The sequence below is a fragment of the Rhipicephalus sanguineus genome, chromosome 1, assembly GCF_013339695.2.
Source record: "Rhipicephalus sanguineus isolate Rsan-2018 chromosome 1, BIME_Rsan_1.4, whole genome shotgun sequence".
Lineage (NCBI taxonomy): Eukaryota > Metazoa > Arthropoda > Arachnida > Ixodida > Ixodidae > Rhipicephalus > Rhipicephalus sanguineus.
Genome location: NC_051176.1, coordinates 207871129 through 207897067, shown reverse-complemented (window position 1 = coordinate 207897067; position 25939 = coordinate 207871129). Strand labels below are relative to the sequence as shown.

General features: G+C 42.3%; 1 protein-coding gene across 3 annotated transcripts in view; it reads right to left on the bottom strand.

The window, feature by feature from the left end:
• The window catches only part of LOC119406450 (CD109 antigen), a 132126-nt gene that overhangs the window by 34780 nt on the left and 71407 nt on the right, over positions 1-25939 (bottom strand). For 2 of the 3 annotated variants that reach the window (XM_037673200.2, XM_037673206.2), the window contains 16 exons: positions 24076-24149; positions 22775-22826; positions 22579-22652; positions 21070-21109; positions 20867-20951; positions 20629-20740; positions 20051-20272; positions 18158-18508; positions 17091-17282; positions 15849-15998; positions 15613-15735; positions 15153-15207; positions 5065-5224; positions 3676-3793; positions 683-796; positions 488-592 (listed from right to left, as the gene is read on the bottom strand). In XM_037673200.2, coding sequence (XP_037529128.1) covers positions 488-592; positions 683-796; positions 3676-3793; positions 5065-5224; positions 15153-15207; positions 15613-15735; positions 15849-15998; positions 17091-17282; positions 18158-18508; positions 20051-20272; positions 20629-20740; positions 20867-20951; positions 21070-21109; positions 22579-22652; positions 22775-22826; positions 24076-24149 — 2027 coding nt within the window. Of the gene's footprint in view, positions 1-487; positions 593-682; positions 797-3675; positions 3794-5064; positions 5225-14376; positions 14519-15152; positions 15208-15612; positions 15736-15848; positions 15999-17090; positions 17283-18157; positions 18509-20050; positions 20273-20628; positions 20741-20866; positions 20952-21069; positions 21110-22578; positions 22653-22774; positions 22827-24075; positions 24150-25939 lie in introns of all 3 variants that reach the window. The other variant, XM_037673214.2, reaches the window with a different exon arrangement.

Sequence of the window (25939 nt, the reverse complement as noted above, 5' to 3'; positions counted from 1 at the left end):
CTGGAGCAAGTGCTGCAGCTTGTTCAGATTTGAAATTGCACAACTCTATTCAATTGTTGTGCAATAAGACGTGCGTCTTTCGCAGTATAACAAGGGACAACATACAATAAATTTCGGATACAGCAATGATGCCTTAAAGTGCACTAATAACATGATAAAGCAGTTATAGACCAAAAAAGCAACACATGCCTGGTAATACTAAATTTGTAAAAGCTTAGAAGAAAGAAAGCTGCAGAGGTTATAGCAATACAAGAAGTATTAAAATGAACACTCTACTTGTATGCTCTTTCATACAACTTGTGTCCATTTAAAGCAAAGCTTTTACAGACAGTTTTACTTTGCGTGCAGTCACTGCGCACAAAGCTGCTTCAATAGCAGCACTATGCATAAAAATCAAACAAGCTTTTAGAAGTTCAAGTGAAGTGTACATCCGGAAGTGCACAGCACATAGCAGCAATAACCAAAAGATCTCCAACATGGCACTTACTTTTACCGTCTTAGAACGTCTGTCTTTTCCTTCTTCTCCTGTGACATCATTTGACAATGAACTGAAGATGAACTCTCCACGTCGATTCTCTAATGTCACTTCCGCCTGAAATGCATAAAAGATAGTTACAAATAACTAAATAAAAATGGCTCCTTAACACTCAAGCATTACAGGCTGAAAAAGATAAAAGCTTACCTGAACTTCCTTGTTGTTGTAATTGAAAACTACGCACTGAATTGCTACACTCTCTCCACGAAGAACTGAGTATGGCAAACTAGCAGTCACAAAAAATGGCCTGAAGACGGTCACCTACAACAGAAAACATTCACTATCAGAAAAATGTTAACCAAATTCTTTTCAAAATTTCAACCAAAATATCTTGTGGTGAGTAACACTACAGGATTAACATCGGTCTGCTTAACAATTCAGCATGAAAAAAATAAATTCAAGCCTACAGTGGTAGGTAAAATGCTTAAATCATACTGATACAATTCATAGTTCACTTCAACAGTAAATACACACATGACATTCTCAAATGCTATCCCTTGCCATCGATTTTTTTCCATAAAAGCCCTACTAATTTCGCATTCAACAGATATCTGTCCAGGAAAGTGTCCCGAGCATTCGATATACAGTGCTCACGGCTTAAAATGCGACAATTTAGGGCTAAGTAATGCACATACTTTTGTTGCCACAGTCTTTAGTGCATACTTCATCAGAATAATATTGGCTCGTACACTTACACCGGAGACAATGTCACCTTTAGTAATCTAATTTGTAGCGAGGCGATGTGGTTACCTCGAGCAGTTACGCATACCAATTTCTATACAGTGAAAGCTCGTTAATTCACACCTCATTAATTCGAGATTTTGGATAATTCAAAATGGTCGCCGCAGTCCGGTCCGCAGTGCATAGGAGACCATGTGTAAAACGATTCGTTAATTCGAACAGAAATTGCCGCCTCTACGGATAATTCGAAGCGCGCGCCGCCGAGCGTCATCATCGTCAAACACTAGTGGAAGCTTTTACGGCCGAACGATAGGTGGCACGACCGGTTTTTTCGAGCTTCAAGTGGCCTCCGAGCAAAGGGCGAGCAAAGTATGGCCTCCGAAATCCAGGGAGCAATTTTTTTTTTTTTCCGTAGCCCTCCCGCTATCTCAGCGCCTGGCGCCACTTGTATACGCGGGACCCGCGGGACGCTGAGGAGTCGGCGGAGTAGTCCTAGCAGTCCTAGGCCGCACCCGGCAGCGTCACTTTGTTCCTCGAGCACGTTGTTCGTTCACGCCGTCAAGCCGTCTTATTCCGCATCGAAGTTGCAAGATGCCGCGGGGAAACTACTGCGCGAAGACTGTCAAGGAGAAGGTGGAGATTTTGCGAAAGGTTGACCAAGGGAACTCGAGCAAATACGAAATTGCGAGGAAGCACTGCATACCTCCGAGCACGTTGTCAACCTACATACGCAACAGGACGGCCATTGAAAACGCCTATGAAGCCGAGGATTTTGGCGCCAGTCGAAAAAGGCTAAGGACAGCGAAGTCCCCGGAACTGGAGTCGGCTTTGATTATCTGGGTTAAAGAAATGAGAGCCCAGAGTATCGCATTGAGCGGCCCTATCATCATGGCCAAGGCAGCCGATTTCGCCCTGCGCTTGGACATTGAAGACTTTGTCGCCTCCGAGGGATGGTTTCATCGTTTCAGGGAGCGGCACAATCTCGTATTCCCCACGTTATCCGGCGAGGCAAAGGAAGTGGACGCCGAAACATGCGCTACTTGGAGAAGCGACACCCTGCAGCAGTACTTGGAGAGCTACTCACCACAGGATGTGTTTAACGCTGACGAGACAGCGTTATTTTTCAAATTGCAGCCAGACAAGACGATCACCTACAAGGGAGACAGCTGTGCCGGCGGCAAGCACAGCAAAGAGCGTGTCACTGTTCTGGTCGCCGCAAATATGACCGGTACGGAAAAGGTCCCCCTTTTTGTGATTGGCAAAGCACTCAAGCCAGTGCTTCAAAAACATTCTGTCACTGCCGACGGAGTACGCCGCAAACAAGAAAGCCTGGATGACAGGTGACCTATTCAGGAAGTGGCTACTGAAATTCGACAGGCGAATGGAACTGGGCGGCAGACGCGTTGTTCTTGTCGTCGACAACTGTTCGGCGCACAAAGTCGACGTTGAGCTGAGAGCAACAAACTTAGTGTTCCTTCCAGCAAATACGACTGCGGCCCTACAGCCAATGGACCAGGGTGTGATAAGGAACATCAAGTGCTTTTATAGGCGTCACATGCTGGAGAGAATGATTTTGTGCGCGGGCGACAGGAAGGACTTCGGCATTACGCTGCTCACTGCCATGCACATGTTGGTGCGCGCATGGGAACAGGTGACCGCGACCACAATCGCAAACTGTTTCCGCCACAGTGGATTTGCAGCTGGAAGTGTGCAGGATAGTTGCGACGTCGACGTGGACGGGGCTGAGGAGCTCATGCCAGTGGCATTGCGCGACACTCTTCGGGGCGTACGTTTTGCCGATTATGTTGAAGTTGACACCGGTGCATCGGTGTGTGGTGCCCTGACTGATGAGGACATTATCGCTCAAGTAGCCGGTGCGAAGCCTGTTGCTGAAGAGCCAGAAGGTGAGGAAGATGAAGATGACGAAGCGCCTGTGCGCCCGTCAGCTTCTGCGGTGATGGAGGCACTTAATGTGGCGCGTCTCTTCTTCAGCTTTGAAGAGGGTGAAGAGGATTCCCTGCGCCGCGTCCGCGCGCTGGAACAGAGAGCCGCAGCTGTGGCATTCAGAGAAAAGAAGCAAATGGTCATCACCGACTTTTTTGGCCAATAAATATTTTTCGTGCCCCCACCCCCGAAATCCACCCATTTTTGCTCACTTTCATTATTTCGAATTTTGTTTAATTCGAAATTGCTCAGCGTTCCCGTGGAATTCGAATTAACGAGCTTTTACTGTACTTATTTGACGTTGCATCATACTCTGAGAGCACAGAATTTTTGCAAATTGAATAAAAAACTGAGGCTGTAATTGACTGACATAGCATACACCACTGGTAGAATAAAAAGTACCACATGTACAAGATATAATACCTGCATAGTATATGTGCCAAGTTTTTTTTTTTGTCTATTGAATTCTTTACATACTATTCACTACAAATAAGCAACATAATAGAGCATCTTACTTTTGCTTGGGAGGGTGCAATGCCAAGACCAGTGAGGGAATCTAGCGCAAATGCACTGATAACCCATGATGTAATAGTGTCGGGAACAGTACTTGAAATGACAGCCCTACCATCATGACTGTGATAAGAAAAAACAGGTTTTCATCATTAGGAATGTTTAAAGAAGATCACGAATGCATTTCATGGTACAGCAAACAACAGTAAATCAATTTTATTGTGGTCCTAAATACCAATTCCTTTCAGTACTCAATCAAGCCAGCCAACTGCGAAACTAGGATATAAGACAGCAGTACAAGAACCAAAGCTTATATTTGTCTACAGGGCTAAATAAATTTTTTTTTTTTAGAGTTCACATGCCAAATCAGCAATGAGATTACGAGATTATGACGCATGCCGTAGATGGGGTGCTCTCGGTTAACACTGACCACCTGGAGTTTTTACATGCACCTAAATTTAAGTACATGACCACTGTTATCTTTCCTCACCAAAATGTGACCACTGTAACAGAGATTGGACCCACAACCTCCACCTCAGTGCACAACACCATAGCCACAGGGATATCATGGCAGGTCACACAACTTTTAAAATATAGTACAAGCCAATCAAACCTTCAAACCACACATGAAAGCCCCCATTGCGGATCTGGCTCCTATTAAATTTTTGTGTTGTGCTTTGTTTCTACCTCTGCTTCATAGTGCAAGAATTGCAAGCGAGACCAACTTAGTAATAATATCTGGGGTTTTATGTCCCAAAACCCCAATATGATTATGAGAGATGCCGTAGTGGAGGGCTCCAGAAATTTCAACCATCTGGTGTTCTTTAATGTGCACCTAAATCTAAGTACACGGGCCTCTACCATTTCGCCTCCATCGAAATGCTACCGCCACGGCCAGGGTCGAACCCGCGAAGCAAGACCGACTTCTGCATTGTAACATTGTGTATGACAAGGAAAACAGAAAAGGAGAAGGCAGGGAGGTTAACCAGAAACACTTCCAGTTGGCTTCCGGTTGACAAGCCCTTACACAAATGCCTCCATGCTGCATCAACATGAATCGTAGCCATCATTACTACTGTACTGAACACAGCACACCAAGACGTACGAATGCAGAGCCCCAAGGTGTTTTAGGAATGTAAACAAAGCGGCATCATGATGCACTTTTCATTTGTCTTTTATTCAACAGCTACTTTCATCTACACATTCACAATAAAATCTCTCACATCAGCCACATCGTAATAAATAAAAACCTCAAACCACTGCTCTCACTGCACCCAGGAGTGACTTCCATAACAGTAAACAGTCAATGCAAGTTGGCAGAGCACCAGAAAATGAAAATGGCAGCATTCTCCCCACAAGATGAAAGATGCACTGCAAGCTGCATTTGTGAATACCTGGCAGTGGCATTGGTCCAAAGCCAAGTTTCAGGGTACTGCTGACGTAGCCTAATGCGACCAGGCACCTGAGGTGGTGCTTCAGGGAGCCCAGCCGGTGGAAGGACGGGATTGGTCAAGACATCTGTGTCTAGACGAATCACTTGCTTCCTCGCATAGACTGCCCGGAGTGTCCAGAGGGAGCAAATGGAAGGACGGACAAGAGCATGCAAAAGAGGTAGAAAAAAGAAGAAAGACGAGAGAACAAGAGGGAAAACAGAGGCACTGAGTAAGCATCCCACACAAAAAAAGAAGAAAGAAAACCATGAAGCCCCTTGACAATGCATATTAACATTCTCAAGCATGCCAAAAACAGTTTATTTTTATTTAGGTTATCAGCCTTGTGAACACAAATAGCAGAGAAAATTTGTTTTCTTTCCGGATACGGTATACTTAGAGGATATGTTTCAGTTTGATGCCCCATACACAAACAAAAAGGAAGTGGGGGCAGAGGGGCTATTTGGGTCATCTTTCTGTTGTACAGCAGTAATCATGTATCTCTCATACCATTCCTTTGATAATTGTCGTGCACCTGCTCCTTCCGAATCCCGATGCTTACGCCATCAGCATGGCATAAAATTCTCAACGGAGAAGTAGAGAGCATACAGTTTTCAAGAAAGGAAGCGCGGTAAGCCAGATGATGATTATTGCTTTGCAACAGAAAGATGCCCCACATACCGTATAAACGCGTGTAAGGGCCGCACCCGTGTAAGGGCCGCACCCCGTTTTCTTGAAGTGTATATTCTAAAAAAAAAAAAAATCCGCGTAAGAGCCGCACCCACACTTTCCTCAACCAATACGTATTCAAAATGCGCGCGCGCGTAAGCTTCTAGGCGTAGTCGATAGATGGCGCAAGGAAACGCAACCATCATCGTCGTCACCAGAGTTATATATTTTTGGATTTTATTCGTGTTAAGATGTTCGTGAAGTGGGCTAAAAATTTTAACTTTTTATTAGTATTCATAGACCCGCCAACTAAAGGTTAAAGCAGGATTTTATCTTTAGCTTCTCACATCTCTATACAAACGCGCTATTGGCGCTATTCATATCGGCATTAGCATCACCAACTTTGGCATGGCGTTCGCGTTGTTCGGTTTTTGCAGTTCAGCCAGCCGTTTGCTGTAGTTTTCTGCACTGTTCGATGACCTTCGTGCTAGCTTGTTTTCTACTCGGCGTTCACGTTTTGGCAAGATGGGCAAGTACCTGAATAGCTACACGGCTGGCTATAAGTTGAAGGTGATCGAGTATGCTCTCGAGCATGGGAAACGTGCCGCCGGCAGAAAATTCGACGTTGACGAGAAGTGTGTTCGACGTTGGTGTGCTCAAAAAGAAGCCTTGCGAAACACCAACAGCACTAAGCGCGCTTTCCGAAGAGAGCAGTGCAAGTTTCCCGATTTGGAAGAAGACTTGCTCCGCTATGTGACTGAAGTGCGGAATGATGGTCTTGCACTCACAACGGACATGCTGTGTGTGAAGGGACTAGCCTTGGCGACTGTACTTGGGTGGATCCCATTTGCGTGGAGCTCGGTGTCGACGGACAATGTGTCCCGAAGTTTTAAAGTCGCCGGGATATCTAACAGCTTGGATGGCACGGAAGATGACTGCATGTGGGACTCCAAGTCTGAGGACTCGCCGAGGAGTGACGACGATTGAGCACGTATGTCGCAAGAAATGTCGTATACTGCAATAAACGCTCTTCGTTCGCTAACTGGTGCGTTTTTACTTAAAAAAAAAAGATGTCGCGTGTATGGGCCGCACCCTAAAAATTGGCCCTCATTTCTTGAAAAAAAAAAGTGCGGCCCTTACACGCGTTTATACGGTATGTACCCTCCCCCCCCCCCCCCCCCCCCCCCCCCCCCCCATTTTTACAGTTATGGCCTACACCTAAGAAGTTATAAACTATAATACCTGGTGTCATAAGAACACTCAAACTGCAAACAAAACAAAATTCAGAGACGAACTATTACTGTAAATGAATGTTTATGATGCCCAAATATTACTCGAGAAACAAACCACTATGGGCGAAACATTAAGCTTTCGAACATCATCCTATCGAGAGCAGTTTCCCCACAAGGAAACTTGTTTGAATTTGCCTTTGAATTCATAAGGGTTAAGAAATGTTCCCACTCTGCTCCTTCATGGTGACTCCATACAAAGCTACTGCAGTTAAACCTCTACACAACAATGACCAAAAAACTGGCACTTCCATCACATCAAATTTTGTTATATCAGAATTCCACATAGTAGTATGTCTAGGGCTCAGCATTCATCATTACTTTGCCAAAAACTCTGCATACTTTCTTGGGGTTCTTTTTCTTCCTCTTCATGCAAAGCTTTTCCAGAGGTAATTTTTCTTTTTTTTTTTCAGATTAACTTTCACTGGATTTTCTCAGTTGATCATACTTTTCGCATCAAGTTGAGCAGCAGTTTGGGTCGGTGAATATTTGGTTTACCTATTTTGTTGACACTGTAATGTGCTGCATGACTGCAGATCCTGCTATGCAACACTAAGTACATCCAATACAAAGTTTTCGAGAAGCAGTCTACCTAAGACTAATGCTATATGTCTCTGCAACTATACACGAATTAAGAGAGAACCTTTGATATTCCAAGCACAGGTAATTAAGATTTTGTAATGTTATGGACGCAGTGCTGCAAAAAATGTTGCGTAAAGAATGCCAGCTGACAACAGTGAACTTGCCCAGTTCATCTACTGCAGTGGCTGTAGCCAGAAGACTGCAAAAACATGAGCCAAAGCTGTCCCAACAATCTGCTACACCCTTAACAGTTTTAATTTTCATTGCAGCAGCAAGAAAAATGGACGTAAATAAAATTATGGGAAGCACGCTGACACAACCTTGACATCATCTGGCCCCTTGCCTCAAGGCAAACATAGACTCAGAGTTGCACACCGAGTCCCACCTTACAGAACTCCTCCTCTGTAGGCCCCATTGCTAATTTTGGTTAAACACTGGAAGTGGTAAGCTGTCTAAAGAGCGTTCTACAAAAAGTATACTTCCCATCAGTTTTGGTTTCGAGTGTTGGGGTGGAGTTGCACCACGGACATTTGTGACTGTTTTTCGGAAAACATTTAGTCACACCAGCAATATTAACTGCAGGGATGTGTCTCTGCCAGTGGCAAGTTGTCTGTTCGTCCACATTGTTCACATCTATCTCACAATTATTACAATACACTTAAAACAGTACAATTAACATTCCCTATACCTTCCTTGGCTTCATTAGCTGCTGGTTTTCATTAAGGTTGTGTCAAACAAACAAGCTCTCGAAAATTTCCTTCCTTCATTTTTCATAGTACTGTTTCATTAAACCTAAACAAGTTTATTGCTGAAATTTTTGTGTTTTTGGTACTACCATAACTATCATAACAAGGTGCGAAAAATCTGAGAATACATTTAGAAATGGTAACTCTTGGGCGAATTTGTCGTACATGTTCATATATCAAAACAAACGAGCCTTAAAAGAGGAGAGAATACAAGAAAAACAACAGCTCAAGAGTACTCATATCTTTCTCACATGGGTCCATTTGTATGCTCATTTTTTCCCATACTTAGAAAAACTTGCTTTAAGGAACCAGCAGTCAAAAAAGCAGCAGCAAAGAAAGTGAGCCAGCAGTGAAAGACGCAGACAGTGGAGCAGCCCTGAAGCAGTGGTTTGAAAGTTCAGGTTCAGATGTAGGAGTGATTTGTCTAAAGCAAATGTATTAACCAAAGGTAATACTATATCAGCAGCAATTAAAGTCCAAAAATTAAGAAGCATCCTAAGGTGCAGATCTTGATTAGTGCAACTGCAACAATGATCACTACATTGAGTTGAACTTCTGTTAATCAGTCAGTGAGATTCGGTGAGATTATAGATCGGGTGAAATCAGACTTATGATAAAAGGGATGAATACCTTCAAAGCATCCACCAAACTATCCACATGGTCACTTAAACAGGCTCTCATGAGCATTAATATGTGCTCAGAAATTAACGTTGTACAAATAATCATATTGATTATTTACACCGTTTTGCGGGGCCTCAAATGGGAAATCTGCCTGTGTTACCTGGATGATGTGGTGATTTTTGGCCGAACATTTGAAGAACATAATCATCGCCTTGACCTCGTTCTAACCTGTCTGGAGGAAGCTGCGCTTACACTGAACTCAAAAAAATGTCGCTTTGGAGAACGTGAAACCTTGGTTCTGGGACACCTGGTGGATAAAAATGGCGTGAGACCGGACCCGCAGAAAGTCGCCGCTGTCAGCAACTTCAAGCAGCCGCAGTCCCTCAGGGAGCTGCGAAGCTTCCTGGGCCTGTGTTCTTACTTTCGCCGCTTTGTCCCGAATTTCGCTGATAAAGCACAACCACTGACTGACTTGCTGCAAAAGGACGTCCCTTTCCACTGGACACCGGATTGCGAAGCAGCCTTTAAGCAGCTTCGGTTCATACTGACTTCAGGACCGGTACTACGCCATTTCGCTCCTTCTGCTGAAACGGAAATTCACACAGATGCCAGTGGAATCGGCCTTGGTGCTGTGCTCGTTCAACGCCGTGAGAACGCTGAACACGTGGTAGCTTATGCGAGTCGTTCGTTGAGCAAGGCAGAGCGAAATTACACAGTCACAGAACAGGAGTGCCTCGCCGTCGTTTTCGCCGTGCACAAGTTTCGCCCATACATCTACGGCCGTCGCTTCTCGGTAATCACCGACCATCATTCTCTATGCTGGTTGGTAGGCCTCTGAGAGCCATCTGGACGACTGGCGCGATGGGCTTTGCGCTTACAGGAGTTCAACTTCACTGTACGCTACAAGAGCGGTAACCGGCACGCAGACGCCGACTGCCTATCGCGCCTTCCTCTACCGACGACTGAGTGCGACGCTGACAACTTCGACCAGTATATCGACGCTATTACCTCCGAGTTCCCTGACCTCACGACTTTCCGGACAGCCCAACACGAGGACCGCTCCCTAGATTCTCTGTTCGCCTCCGCGAACGAACACGCAAACCCAAGCTGTTTCGTGGTTCATGAAGGCGTCCTTTACAAGAAGAATTATTCCGGACAAGGCGCCCGTCTGCTTCTAGTTGTTCCACGCACTTTACGGGCTCACGTCTTTCAGTCCTTACACAACGACGCAACCTGCGGCCACATGGGCTTCGCCAGAACGCTTCAACGAATCCAGCAAAGGTTCTATTGGCCCAAGATGCGACACGGAAAAATACGTTGCTGGATGCGAACAATGCCAATGACACAAGCGTCCCACAGCTACACCGCCAGGACTTCTCCATCCTGTGCCACCTCCTAGCTCTCCCTTCGAGACAGTTGGTGTCGATCTTCTCGGTCCGTTTCCACGATCGAGCAGTAACAATCGATGGATCATCGTCTGTGTTGACCACCTGACGCGCTACGCAGAAACTGCTGCAATACCTGCTGCAATACCTGCTGCAACGGCCATGCACGTGTCGCAGTTTATGCTTCGCTTTATAATTCTCCGCCATGGTCCTCCAAGCGTTGTCATTAGCGACCGCGGACGACAGTTCGTTGCCGACGTCGTTGAAGAGATCCTGCGTCTGTCTGCCTGCCATTTCCGCCATGCCACACCATATCACCCGCAGACCAATGGCCTCGTAGAGCGCACGAACCGGACTCTCACGAACATGCTGTCTATTTATGTTGATTCCAAGCACAAAAACTGGGACGAAGTGCTACCTTACATCACATACGCGTACAATACCGCGAAGCATGAGACTACAGGTTACTCTCCATTTTACCTGTTGTACGCTTGTTCCCCACGATGTTGTCTCGACACTATACTAGCTTTCACGCTAGACATGGAAACCTCGGTAGCCGAGACGCTCTGCCGCGCAGAAGAAGCCCGTCGCATCGCACGCCTTCGAACTTTGGCATCCCAACAGCGTTCTAAGAAACGTTACGACGCTTGCCATCGCTCCGTATCTTATACTAAGGGCGATCTTGTGTGGTTATGGACACCAGTCCGCAAACGTGGTTTGTGCCAGAAATTCTTGGCCCACTATTCAGGTCCATTCGTCATTCTTGACCGCCTCAGCGACGTCACGTACGTAATCTCAAGCGTCACAAGCAATGGTCGCCGCTCTAGCAAAACACAGCTGGCACACGTTGCGCGCCTTAAACCGTGCTACCATCAACCATCTGAGTGACTCGCCCAGAGGGCATCGTCTGCGAACCGGGAAGTGAAACGCGCGAGCGAAGATTCGACGAAGAGGAGAACGAGGCTGGTCTGGCTCACAAGCGACGCCGTTGACTCTTGGCCGAGCTACACCTCTGCATTTTCCCATCTTGTAAATAAACGCTTTCCATCGTCACAATATGCAAGATTTAGGTGCTTTCAAATGTAAACACTCGAAAAAGCAGGTCAACAAGTAGAATCTCCAGGGAATATCCAGCTGCTATATACACAGTGGATATCAAGACAATAAAGACAACAACACAGAAGCCTGCAGATGGATATGAAGCTAAATGCACAGTAAAGAGCAATTATGAGCTGGGAGGGCACAGCCATCCACACAGCGCATCTACGTCAGCTTCTGTGGTACTGGGCACTTTGAAAATATTACTTGCATGTGCATAGCGCATCCAACGTATTTTTAGTTCACGAGACTCCATTGTAACCTCTGATTACAAATGAGGTTCAACATAAGTTTTTTTTAGCATAAGCTTACAAGTTTTTTCATGCACAGATATTTCTAGATATTTTTAAGTGCTTACTGGAATGTCTGTGCACAAGTTGATTAGTATCTTTATAAATGAAAATCAACTATAACATTTACATGACAAGATATAATACCACTAACAAACTCCTAATCATCAAAAAGACAACTTTTTAATGTTATGTAATATATTGTTTGTTTTGCTCCATATTCCTGCATATAATTTTATATCATGGAAGGGGTGTGTGAAGAGCTTGGCAACTGAAGGGGCAAAGGAGCATGGGAATGTGCACTCACAGTCAAGTAGGACCAAGCATCTGCAGTAGAAGTCAATTAGCATTGCTCTCTGCTCCAAATTTCGAATACCGCTTTACTATGAGCTAGGCTAGCTAGCAAGTTTGCCAGTGTTGCTAGTGAAATGTGCAACTGCATGGTGCCAAGCGCCCCACTAAATGTTGCTTTGCATGTTTTCTTTTAATTCCTAAATTTCATAAACAGTAACAAGGGGGATCTTATTTGTATCATTTTTTTTTACTGCGATACAAATTATGTAAATCATTTCCAATTTCAGCGTGGTTGCTTTAAGTAGCAAGAAGAGGGGCAGCACCAGAAATATCCTCAATAAAGCTTAACTGTAACCTCGGCTTGGCTATGACGGATGCTACTGCAGAGAATTACAGATTTTCAAGCGTTCTCAGAATTGGGGACACCATGTCCACAGTTCTGGGAATGCTTGAACATCTCTAAGGTACTAGCTTATAATGGCAAGTACCATTCGGGTTGCACTGCATGCCATGGCATCTTTTGCATTTAAATGACGATGGTTAGGGTAGTTTTTTACAGAGATTTGTGGGCATACCCATACAATCAGAAGGATTGGTCATAATTCAAGAGGCATTCTCGCAAAAAAATCTGAACGGTTGGCAGATGGGTGTGTCTCATATTTCGAGTTCCTTAACACAGTTGTAGAAACCCAGTCCCCTTGAGTCCTCTCACGAGCACTTAAATCCCAAGTATTTTTGCATTCCCCTCTTGTCAAAATCTAGTATCCACTTTTGAGAAGATTCAATTGGCTAGCATTGTACAGAGAGCACAAAACAAAAGTGATTTGTGGAGTTCGGCATGCTTATAAAGTTACTAATAAAATTATACATTGAAGGTACAAGCAGAAAGAAAACAATGCACACATAAAGTGTACGCAAACAAACATCTTGGAATTAAAAAGATGCTGCTGTAAGAAGCACATGTGGTGCTGTGCTGTCAATTCGGTCACAACAGTTCTGCAAATAGCACTACCTGTACTATGCCATAGGTAAATGCAAAAGCAGTGGGTCATGTGAACAGAGTGCAGAAATCAAAGCAAAAGCTTCTGAAGTCTGCTGTTTTTATTATGCAAAAAGTAAAGCCCTCCAGCCACACAAACATGTGCATAGTCAAACTGGTAGTACATAAGAGCTATATTGTAATCCCCTGTCAAATAATGTACCAGCATTTCCACAGAAATGTCCACAATTACCATAATTTTTAGAATCTTGTACTTTTTTTTATTATAAGCAATAGGACTAAAGCAGAGGCACAAATCAAGGACATTCAAGGCACAATTCAAAACAGTAATACAATGTGTGTACGTGCACAAATTCTGAATTTACTATACATAGATGCACAATTGAGCTGTGTAAAGTATAACTTCAGATGCAGCAAAACATGCTTGGCTAGGTAGACTACCGATACCTGTCACAATTATTTTTATAGTAGTCAACTAGAGTTGTAACTTTATTAGCAGCTGCCCGGCACCACCCCATTTGAACTGCTCTTGCTATCAATATCTGATCAGAACTAGTCTCAGCTTTCAATAAACAGGAAAGTCCCCAGAAAATTTCTGTGTTATTTTCTTTTATTGAATAGTTGACCTATAATTACGACATGGCATCTTGATTCCTCCAGAGTGCTACATATCTCATACCCTCTTCAAGTTTACATGCAACCAATGCAAACCATGGGGAGGAAGGTCTTTGGACAGAGTAGGAGGCTAATTAAATCAGAAAAATCTGAGATTGAGATTACACAATACCACACACCGCTGAAGTGCACTCCCACACTGTGACTGCACTGCCAAATCTGAGTTTACTGAGCATCCAACAGGGTAACTGAGCTGACAGTGGTGTGTGGCAGTGAGCTGCCTCCTGCATGGTAGACCAAAAAAAAAAATCTCCATGGTACTGCATGGCACATCAATGTGGGAAGCTTGCCGTTAGTGTGTGTGCTCCTTCTTTATTTAGATGTATGAACTGGGAAGTATCAAATTTCTACAGTGTCCCTGTGACAACTAACTCAAGCTCTCACTCTAGTATAATGTGCGATATACACACACTGCTGTGCACTTCAAAGTCTGCCACTTCAAAGCTAATGCAGCACTGAAAACTATGCACTCATTAGAGACATTTTGTAATTTCTGGCTGTCCATGTACTGCTATCCTCTACAGATGTAATATTGCACAACTGCAGTCTGCCTACAAGCATGTCTGCAAGGCTGGAGTGGCTTTTAGTAGGATCAATAGGCCAAGCATGCTAGAAGCAAAAGCCTACCCTGTTAAGGTGTTATTCCACAGCCAAGTCTCAGGAAAGAAGCGTCGCAGCCGTTGATTTCCCTCTTTATGACCTGCCGATCCCCCACTGTATGCAGAGTCTTCGAGCTCAAAGTCGCCACCAAATCCAGAACGATAGTAGACTGAGGGGTTGGCAATTATGGCATGGAGAAAAAATTAAGAAAGGGTCAACAAAAGTAAACATGAGTGGCCATTAGTAAGTTCTCCGGGATTTTTAGACTATGGTCCAAACTCCAGGATTTTAGAAATCTTTGCATTACAGAGGCATAAAGCCATTTGCAATTTTAACTTTTCTCTGCTTCCCTAACATAACTGTTTTCAATTACAAACATTCCTTTGATTAACAAACATTATGACGAACTACAATAACTTCTGGCTATAAATGTTGGCGAAAACAACAGAACAGACCAACTAGCCTAAACAGTGACCATAACATGATTAAAGTATTTAATGCCAGATGACACCAAGATGATTCTACACATGCATGCAAAATAAATAACAATGTGCTGATGATCCCTTATCATCTAAGATTACGAATAGAACTATTTAACATGGCTCATAACCAAGAATGTTCTTGGAGATGCTAGACATGTTCCCCATAAACCTGAAAATAAGATTTATGATCAGAATAACACCATCCATGCACCCAACTAATGCAATCAAGCCAAAAATGATAATGCTCTTAACAGCCTATTAAAACGAAATAAATGGGTTTCTCAACATTGAAGGCAAGCTAAAAGCAGCCATCCGACTCACTGGCATCATCAAACTCGTACACAAGGCCATTTGTAAGGACAGCCATGCCTGCATCCTGCACAGATTACAAGAAATTCCATTAGCGACACAAGACAAATTATTTGCATGAAACTTTTTTAATGTTTTCTTGAGAAACTCAGTTGCCATGTACCTGAAGTTATAAGCATTGTTATTCTTAGTGTCTACATGAAAATTTATAACAGAAACAAAGGTCCAGACAGTTTCCCTTGGAAACCAGCTGGATTAGACAACAGCAAATAGCAATGAAGCAGGAATAATAGTGTTCACTAACTTTGGGTCCATTATTTGTAAGTTCCACATATTACACAAATATTTATATTTAAACAAATAGTACCAGTGTTGGCATTGCCAAGTTAAAGCACCGATTTCTTTCTCAGTAAACCTGCATGCTTGGAAAAAATAGGTGCCTGAAATTTAAACATCGTAACTTTCACATTACCTTAAAAAGATCATGTGTAGTCGTTGATCCTGGCCACCAAAGAGAACGCCTGCGCCGCCTGTACCACGGAGGCCAGTACTTTGCCTTCTTCCCACTGTCAAATGACTCCAGCTCTTCGATGACCTGTGATATCGAAAAGTCCGCCCCGTTGGTTTTCTTTGTTGCATGTTGCAAATTCTTCCCTGCCTCCCAAGAATGAATACAGATTTCCCTTGCATGCGAATGAAGTGGCTCACCTGTTCCTGGCTCAAGTCATTGCCCTTCTTAAGAAGCAATACACTCTGGTCAACGCCAAGGACACCAATGAAGGCATTAGGTTTTGTTGATACCAATACATTCAACTGTCCACCAGGCTTTGTTTCAGCTATGCTTGTCTGTACATGTACCTGCAATAAGTAGCCACAAAGGTAGTGAGTGATGTATCTACAGCAATATGCATTTCTATCACACTTGAGTGTGAAAAAAAATTAACTCTAGTTATACTTGGCTTATGAGCCAGAACACCACACTCATGCCTCATGAACTAAGTGACAGTCCAATTATAAAAACATTTGCCACAAAAAAGTGCTGATCTGACCGTAAGCTGAAAAATTGGGCATACTGAAGTAGCCATTTTGTCCTAGTAAAATAACATTACCTAAGTTATTTAGGGGCATTTTACCATGCATTAGTCAATTTGGACAAATCCCAAGAATGACAGCAGTGAAGCAAGCAAGAATAGAGTTCTCATAAATTCATGGTAAAGAAAAAAAGCAAAGCCAACAGCGCTACTAGCGTGGGACCAAAATAAAGTGGCAAGGTACATATTTGTAGAGTAGTCATGACTGAAGAAATAATGCACACCATGGTGTGAACACCTTGTGCTAGACTTCTAAGTGGTTTGAGCAGCATGCGGGTGTAGAGCACACTTTCAGTGCATGGCAAGAAATTTATTTTTGTTTAGTTCAAGTCGTCATATAAATGATGACTAAATAGAAAAGAGGCATTTTGATTGTAATATGCAGTTTCAAAACAAACTTGCTGGCTACGCTGTAAGAGAATCTTGCCAGCCAGCTATCTGACAAATAACTGAGATAAATGTTCAGTCCTGAAAAGTGCACTCCTTTGATGAAAACATACTTATCATGGCACTTTTGTAATACTGTGAAGAACTGGGTGATGAGACCCATACTGTTTTGTAAGCAGTTTGGTGTGCATCCTTATGGCAACATCTGAGCACCCCACACTTCTGCTTAACGAGAAAAGCAGTAACTGTTTCTATGCAAATTCTGTAAAATGTATGGATTGGTGCAGCAGAATCTTTCACTAAATTAAGCTAAATTTATACAGGGAACATTTTGGTGCTCTCTTTGTCAATTCGTAAATTTAAACAGATGGGCAACTTGGCCCATTTCAGGTCCTGGGAAAAACAGATAAAACTTATTGTGTACAAGTTATGGCGTAGTCTACTGTATCATGCAACGAAAAAGTAGACTTACAGGTGTCCGGAGAATTCCTCCAACATCATAATTAACAGCATCAGCCACAACTTCACCGTCCTTCCTGACATAGTAGACAAGCACTCGTGCCTTTGGAGCCATGCGGAATGTGGCAGAAAAGCTGAATCGGTAGCTTCGTACACCAGATACGGGAAGAGTTTGTGCATACACTATGTCTCCTCGCCCCATTACCTGCAGTACAAAGAGAAGAAGCTGGATCATTAAAAAAGCCATACAAGCTAAAAAATAAAGAATCCTATTGTCTTTTTAACAGCGTATTTCATAATGATTAATTACACAATGCCTTTATCTTCTTCAGTATGTATCGTCACACACTGATCACCGAGATAAGGTTGCTGTTCTTTTTTGTAGGACATTCCATAACTCATTTTTACCTACGACTTGTAAAGACTGGAAACACCTCCCTGCTTTCATTGCAGACATTATCAACATTTTCAGACCACTTTAACAGTAACTAATTAGTTCACCTGATGTTTTTTTTGTTGTTCCTTGTATTTGTATGTTTACCTATATTGTATTAATGTTTGATACCACTACCCTCTGTAGTGCTTCGGCCGTGAGGGTACAATAAATGAAATGATATAAAATAAAAATAAAATACTAACACCAAATTTCTGCACAAAAAAAATTGTGCAAAAGATATGCATCAATGATATAAAGAACCTCGATCAGTTTCTAACACTCATGACAAAAACACAAGCAAGAAAAAATTGGAGAACATAAAGAAACTATCATTTGTTGTTGAATTCTCTCTATACTATGTGGAATTGCTAAGTTGTGACCTTCATTATGTATTGCAAATAAGTGGTAAAGAGCCACAGTGAAACCATTAGCTGATCCATATTGTTGTGCTTATTTTCCGCTATGGTACACGACTTCATGTGAGAGAAAACAGTGACATTTACCAATAAGATATTTGAACATGAAAAAGCACGAGAATGCAATAGCTGAACATCATATCTGCTGCTTTTTGCTTTCACAGAGGGAGGGGAGAAGGTTGAAGCAAAGTTGAGATAATAGTATTCACAGAGCAACACAGGTCTCACCTCATAGACAATATGGTCAAGGGTGTCAGTGGCGTTGACTTCAAACTCAACAATGTCACCCACTTTAGGCTCCTCTGTGATCATCACAGCCTGAAGGAAGCTGCGACTAGGAGATTTGGCTGGATAGATGCCTTCTAGGTAGTAGGTTTGACCCCTGAACTCTGCCCGCAGACCCAAAATCACAGTGCTGTTCTCATTGGGTGGGAAGAACTCCAACCGTATGACACCGTTTTGTGGCACCCAATGCTGGCTGCTCTGCCAGAGCTCTTCATTGAAATTGAAGCCATAGTGCAGTGTCAGTTGGTTCACTGCATCATTCACAGGGGTGTCATCCTGGTAGGCGACCTTGAGCTGTAGGTATAAAGAGTAAGGACTCGCATTGCACGTTTTCAACAGGAAGAAAAAGGCCACTACAGACAAGGCAGCAGAAATTGTAACCACCAAAAAAAAATATGAAACATTCACTACATTCGCATCATACATGTACTGTTTCATAACACATCCTCTGCAACATATTGCCACACACGTTTATTGCTTTATTTTGTTGTATTCGGGTTTCACCCACAAAAAACTGTTAGCAATGCTCGGCGCAGACCACGCCGCAATGTTTGGGAATCTTCGCGATTGTTTGTAATCATTCTAGTCTTATTCGAGAGCTCACGCAAGCACCAGCGATAACGCTGGAAGGTTCAATGATTTAGAACAACAGATGACTGATGTATAAAAGACGACGCATTCCACCGATGGTCAGATTATTCGACGTCTGACAACTGTGCACACCAATATTATTGCACTTTGAGTATCATTCTTTTTCTGGGCACAAGTTCGCCTGAATAAAGAGTTTGATCATTACCGGCTGAGACTGCTTTCTTCACCGTCACAACAACGTGACAATACAATCACAATGGGTGCTGCTAACAAAGCCATATCAGAATGTGAAGGTTCTTTCAGAGGCAGAAACTCAAAACATGCACTACTTAGACCAATCATGACACTTCTACAGTGAGCAAAAACTCGTTAAAGGACAAAATTAGTAGGAATGTAATTACTTAGGAATATACTAATCTTAATGCTGCATCGTGGTCTATGTTTCGCAGATTCTCTTGAAATGTCCATTACACTTAGAAGCATACAATTTATATTGCCCTATAGTACTGTATTTCAGCAGCAAGTCAAAGAGGTTTTGCAAACTGTGGCCTTTCGTTTCAGTGGGCAAGGTAGGAAACATTTTGTTTCTCTTCACTTCATATGACAACTGAACAAACAAAGAACATTACTACAGCAAGGTTCTAATCTCACAAGCATCAACTTGGCTAAACTATCCTGTCACAAAAGTCCCAGCTTCCTTTGGTTGTTACTTTCAAATACATTATGCTACCAAACAAGAAACAAGACAATGGTATTAATAACTAGAGTGTAACTGTAAAAGAGGGTGCTATGAAGAAAATTCTATCGAAGAAATATGGAGACAAAAGTAACATCAGGCCTATCACTGAAAATTAAATTTTGTCTGGAGCTTCCAGTGAGTTTTTTTTTTTTGTGATTATAGGACATGAAGTAAGGTCAACTTGACACTAGTTGTAGGTGTATTTGCTTTAGCTCACTGCCATGGTTCCTCTCCTTGGACTAACTCAAACCCAGTCTTATTTTCAACACATCTTGCAAGAAGTTCAACTCATCCTAAAGGTACTAACAATAGCAGAGTACTAGTACAAAGATTTAAAACTGACTTCAACATTCAAAGGCAACCTCACACATTTCACACACATCTTTTAACACTGTGAGCTATCATGATAAGACACAGCATGGTGTGAGATAGGGTGCCTTGATAGTAACCTGGGCATGGCAACGACTTTCCACTGCATAAAGACAGAGAAAGCTGCAGTCACTTACAAAGCAGGTGTACTTGAGGCCTGGTTTGAAGGTTTCAGAAGTTTTCACAAGCTCGACTTTTATCTCTTTGTCATAGACAATGATGTAGCTGGTTGCATTGTACTTGCGTCCAGTCAGTTCTTCTGTCACCAAGGCAAAGAACTCAATCTCCCGCAGAAAGAAGTCTGTCTTTAGGGAAAGGTCCCGCACAATTGCAACAGGTATGTCCACACTGCCGTCAATCTAGAGAACAGGAGAAAAAGGCATTGCGTTATTATGCATCTGACAATTTACCATGATAGTAGGCAAGTACGCTTCCATTAAAAGGAAAAACTGCCATCCACTTGTTTAAAGTACCACACAGCTACAAGAAATCCATATGGATTTCTCAAAGAAAAGTTTCCTAGTTGATAAAAACTTCATCCTGAAGCAGGATTTTATCAACTGGGTAGCTATCTTTCCAAGGAATCCGTGTGCTTGTAGCCTCGTGTTCCGAATATGTGTAACAATTTTCCCTTTTCACAAACCCTCCTCTGCGTTGGATGCTTCTGCAGAAATAATTTTCCACATGTAATTAAGCAAAGTTCAACGCTACTCACTGATGTCTTTGTTTGGTACTGCTCATAAGGCCTTGGATGCAGTTGATGGTATCGGGTGCGAGGGGTGACTGTCAGTGTAACAGTACCTTTCACTGGTTTGCCATATGTGTACCTGAAGACATGAAATTCAAATAATACACATGAAATCTGCCATCTGATCCCATTACTGAAATGAACAGGGGCATGTTGCCAATCAGTGAATTACTGTGTGCAAAATAAACAGAGGGTAATGACTCACGTAGCTGTGACTGTTGCAACAACTTCAGACTTATTGTAAGTGACATATGCAGGAAGGCCCACTTTAACCTCAAAAGTTGGCAGCACTATACATGGGCAAAACATGCAAAAGAAAAAACAAATGCAAGAATAGTTTCAGTAAAAATATTCCTATAATAGCATGTGTTAAACCCGACAAAAACAGAAACTAAGGAGCTAACTTACCATATTCAGCAACTGTGAAACTCTTCTTGAATTTCTGACCCTATTAGAGATTTCAAGCACAGAAATCAGCTATACACAGATTCCATAAAGCTTATCAAATTCAGTCCGCGGTGTGCAAAACCCCATCAATGTTGCTGACACACAAACTACTCAGATCACCTTTGTGTAACCATGTTCAAATGAAACTTGAAGTCATGTTCACTCAAACAGTAACCTAAAATGTAAATTCAAACAAGAAAATAAACTAAAAAAAAAGGGATTGTGCAGATGGGTATAAAAAACTTTTTTTTTAGTTCTCTTTCAGAAACAGTTCTCTTTCAGAAGAGCAGTCTGCCTAGAAATGAATTACAAAGCTGTCACATTAATATGCAACCTACAAAAAAGGCAGTCCTCTAAATTTCGAATTTTCATTAACAATAATAATTGTTGGGGTTTAACGTCCCAAAACCAGGATATGATTATGAGAGACGCCGTAGTGGAGGGCTCTGGGAATTTCTACCACCTGGGGTTCTTTAACGTGCACCTAAACCTAAGCACGTGGGCCTCTAGCATTTCGCCTCCGTCGAAAATGCGGCCGCGGCGGCCGGGATTTGATCCCGCTGCCTTCATTCACATACGAGTCTTAGTTCACTTCTAGTTCCCAAGAAGTAAGGCCTCCATTAGAATGCCTCAAGCTCTCAAAAGCTCTATGCATAAATCATTCAATGTCTCATCTAAATTACACAGTCTTAAAACAGGCCTTATTAATTTCCCTTAGCTCTCCAAGTTATTGTGTACACATTTCCATACTCTACAAGCATCATAGCCTTATCATCTATGCCACTGAAACCACTTTAATCTGCGAAGTTATAGGTGATGAGGTTTGACAGTCAGCGCAACCAAAGCTATGTTGCCAATAAACGCTAAGTGTACACAGCAAAGTTTTGCATTTTGTAACAAGCAAATTCATTTATAATTAAAACTTGATGCATTCATGATTTAAATGTTTCCGATAATTTACTTTTTTCTGTCAGTAAAAAAGAAGGCCATGCCACATCTTCCAGCAAACTTTCAATGGCTAACTTCAATGGTCTATAAAATGAATTTAGCACCAGCAACACCAGTCATGATGAGGAAAGAAAATACACAAATAGTAACAATGAAAAAAAAACTTTGCTATTGCCCCGCCTCTTGAGCCAGCTTACTAATGACCACATGTAACATACATGTTTAGCATGTACAATCGGCGTCAAATGAAACCCGAGCAGCGGCAAGTGTTCGCAGCGGTATAGTGTGCGCCATCCAGTTATCACCATGGGCAGGCGCGCGCATCCGGTTCAGCAGCACTGCGCATATGTGTGCGCCTGCCCATGACAATAACTGGATGGTGCGCACTATACCACCGCGAACACTTGCCACTGTTCGGGTTTCATTTGACGTCGATAGTACATAACTCGCTATTGCATATGTACAAACACAAACACAAGCACACACACATCCCTCAAATGATTCAGTGCCAGTTATTCTTACCAGTACATCCACATTAATAGTCCAGTCTCCAAGAACAGGTTGATCAGAAAGTTGGAGCTCAGATGAATAAATGCCTGTATAGAGAAGTTGGCAGTACATATTCCAACCAGTAGTAACAGAATTCAAATACTGCCAAATAGATGTTTGGCAGACTCTTTAGCAGTCATGCACTTAACACAGACATCAGTTTACGTACCTCGCTGAGTAAACACCCGATCCCACTGATGAATCCTGTTGCCCTTAGCATCCTGAAAAATATGCATAAATTTATATGCCACCACTATGTTCTAGGGATAGTGAGAGCAAATCATTTACAATTTATGCTTTTGTTAGACTTAAGTTCACAGCAAGAATTATGGAGGCCCGACATGGTGATAATGGCAAGAAGGATAGAAGCAGGCACATTCTGTCCCATACTGACAATACCAAAACAACTCTCTATACTACCTACATCATAGCAAATATCAAACTGGGTACAGTCATACACCTTCAGAAAAAAGTGCTCGGGACCTTCAAACAACGCTGTTATAAAGGTCACACTTTAAAAGTCGCAAACAGCAAAGTTTTCAATATAGCCAGAATGTAAGGAAATCTTCGTTATGCGGGCCATTTCATCGTAGAAGTGTAACTGTATATCATGTTAGTAAATTATGCATAATACTAGAACCATGTCTCATTCTCTGCAGCAAAACTGCAATTCGGCCTAGTTGGAACAAATTCATCCTTCATTTACTCGCGCAAAACACATAGGGACAAGAAGAGACTTACGAGGACAGGCGCGATCAAACTGATTTTTTTTTTATATAAATCACTTGTTAGATCAACCCTGTTCTCGTAAGTCTCTTCTTGTCTCTGTGTGTTTTGCGCGAGTAAGTGAAGGATCATTCTCTGCACTGTGCTAATATTTGTCCCACGAACAATACACACTGTACTCAATGCCTTGCCCTACTTTCCTATTTCAACATATCCCTCATTCCACATGCCTCTTCCAAACTAAAAATACCATGCTGCACTCCGTAGCAGTGAATAATACAACATGGAACTCCTATTCAATAGAATTGCACAATTCATAAAAAAGCTCAACATAGGCACCTTGGGTCATAATTTTGACGTTTCTGGCCCTATGCTTATGTCGCTGCTTTCACAGTTCCATGTAACAATGATTGAGGAATGGAGGTTTCATAAAACAGCCTGTGGTATCCTGCATGCACTATTCAGCTGACTTGTAACTGCTGCAGCAAATAAAGCCACTTTATCAAAAATACTACCTGACTTAAATAACAGCAAGAATTAGCACTATTTTTCCTCACAGGTAAATTTGTACACAAAAACACTCCGGGACTAAGAAAGCTCCAAGAGTGCATACCAATAGTTCACATTAATGCAATCATTCTCAGTTTATTATACTGCACAAAAGGAAATACAAACTGTGCAGAATGTTTGATAGCATATGGAGCTTGACAGGCGCTGAATATATGATAGGACAAATTTACTCACAGCAATGAATACATCCATGGCACCAGTCACAGTAGGCAAGAGATACGGATCCACTACAATCACACGAAACAAGACTGAAAAGAGGAAGAAGTACGACTTACCACGGTGCTTTAAATTTCTTCTTGTATAAGTATTATTATAACAAAAAAAAAAAGTTTTGATATTATTTTCATTATTATTGTGCTTCTTCTTCTTATTATTTTTATTCTAATTCCTATTCGGAACAATGATTAAAGTGTCTGATCTGTATGTTTAAAAAACTATTATTGCACTCTTTCATTGATGCGTACGTGTTTTTTTGTGTATTCATTGCTGTTATTTATTTATTTATTCTTTTTATTGGCATCAGCATTCAATACTCAAAATATTAAAAAAAAAAAATTTGTAAGACAACTTCTTGGCCAATCCCCCTGAGTGGGTATGAGCCATGCAGTAGAGGACACTACTACTACTACTACCACGGTGCTATAAGACATGTGCCACAATCACAAGAGAAAGTAGAAACTCGGCAAACTACACGGCTAATGGTGTTATGAAGCTGCAGACCATTTAACCCATATATGCCCAGTGTCTTACAAATAGGGTGCTTCTTTGATGCACTCTAACGTCACTATTTCTTTAGCTAATGACTAGCGCCACCTACAGCACATCAAGCTGGTCTCATTCTCAACGTGTGCAAGCCTAAACATTGCTTGCTTTTTATGCTGCCACGTGCCAACCACATTCTTCGGGCAAACGCGTGCTTTGTATGAAAGATGACATGGAGAGGAAGAAGTGCAATGTCGGTGTCCACGTGAAATGTTTCAAGGCTTACCACATCCGCACATGGCCGTCTTATACATATAATGCCCAGTGCCTTATATATGTATAAAACGGCTTGAAAAACAGTGTTGTGTTTACCTGGCAGTAAATAAAAAACTTGTGCTTTCTTTTGAGGGTAAAAGTACACTTTTTGTGAAAAAAAATATTTATTTTGTCATTTTTTCTGAGTTTGGGCATATATGGGTTAATAACTCCTGAGAACTAGCTGGTCTTGTCCACATATTTCTAGTATAAACAGTCAAGGACAAGTTAAGCTTAACCATACTGTTGCTTTTCTCAGAATGCTATGAATGAGCTCGCTCAGTCTCTGCCCTTCGCCATGCTTCTGGTAGGTGGCAGCATGTATCGCATCGGACAGCGAACACAGGAGCGAGTGTGTTCGTGTTTGCCTGTGCATGGACAGCATGCTTGTAAATTTAATTAGTACACAAACACTTACTGCAATGCATGTGTCCACTAAAACTACGAACCTTTTTATAGTTGTTGGATGAATTACTATCACTATCAGTGCTTTGCCTTTTAGGCAAAATTGATCTTTCCACCTTCACTACACTTACCACCAGTGATAGGAGCACCGGCGACAACTGGGATACGACACCCCCAATCAACGCTTAAAGCAGCTGGGGTATTCCCCGAGTGCCGATTGGATTGCCAATGGCATGCTTGTCACACGAAAACCCTTCACATTTTTGGAGGAACCCCTTTCTGAATATACCTGTGCTTATACCTTTTCTTAGGATAAGGATTTCAAGGTTACCATTGCCGAGCACATGGGGACACAGCAGAGAAATTATTGAAAAGCAGAGTGGCTAGCCAGTGTATATTCACCTACACGTTACTCTGCGGGAAATGTACTTGAGTGATAAAAGATAGGAACAAACAAGAAACAGAATAAGGTAAGGGAGGATAAAACATTGGAAGGGGTGCTGTGTGGGCAACTGTTTCCCCCCTCTTATGTGCAGACTTTTGCAAAGTGAGAAGATTGGTTGGTTGGTTTATGGGGGTTTAAAATGCCCCAAAGCAGCTCGGGCTATGAGAGGTG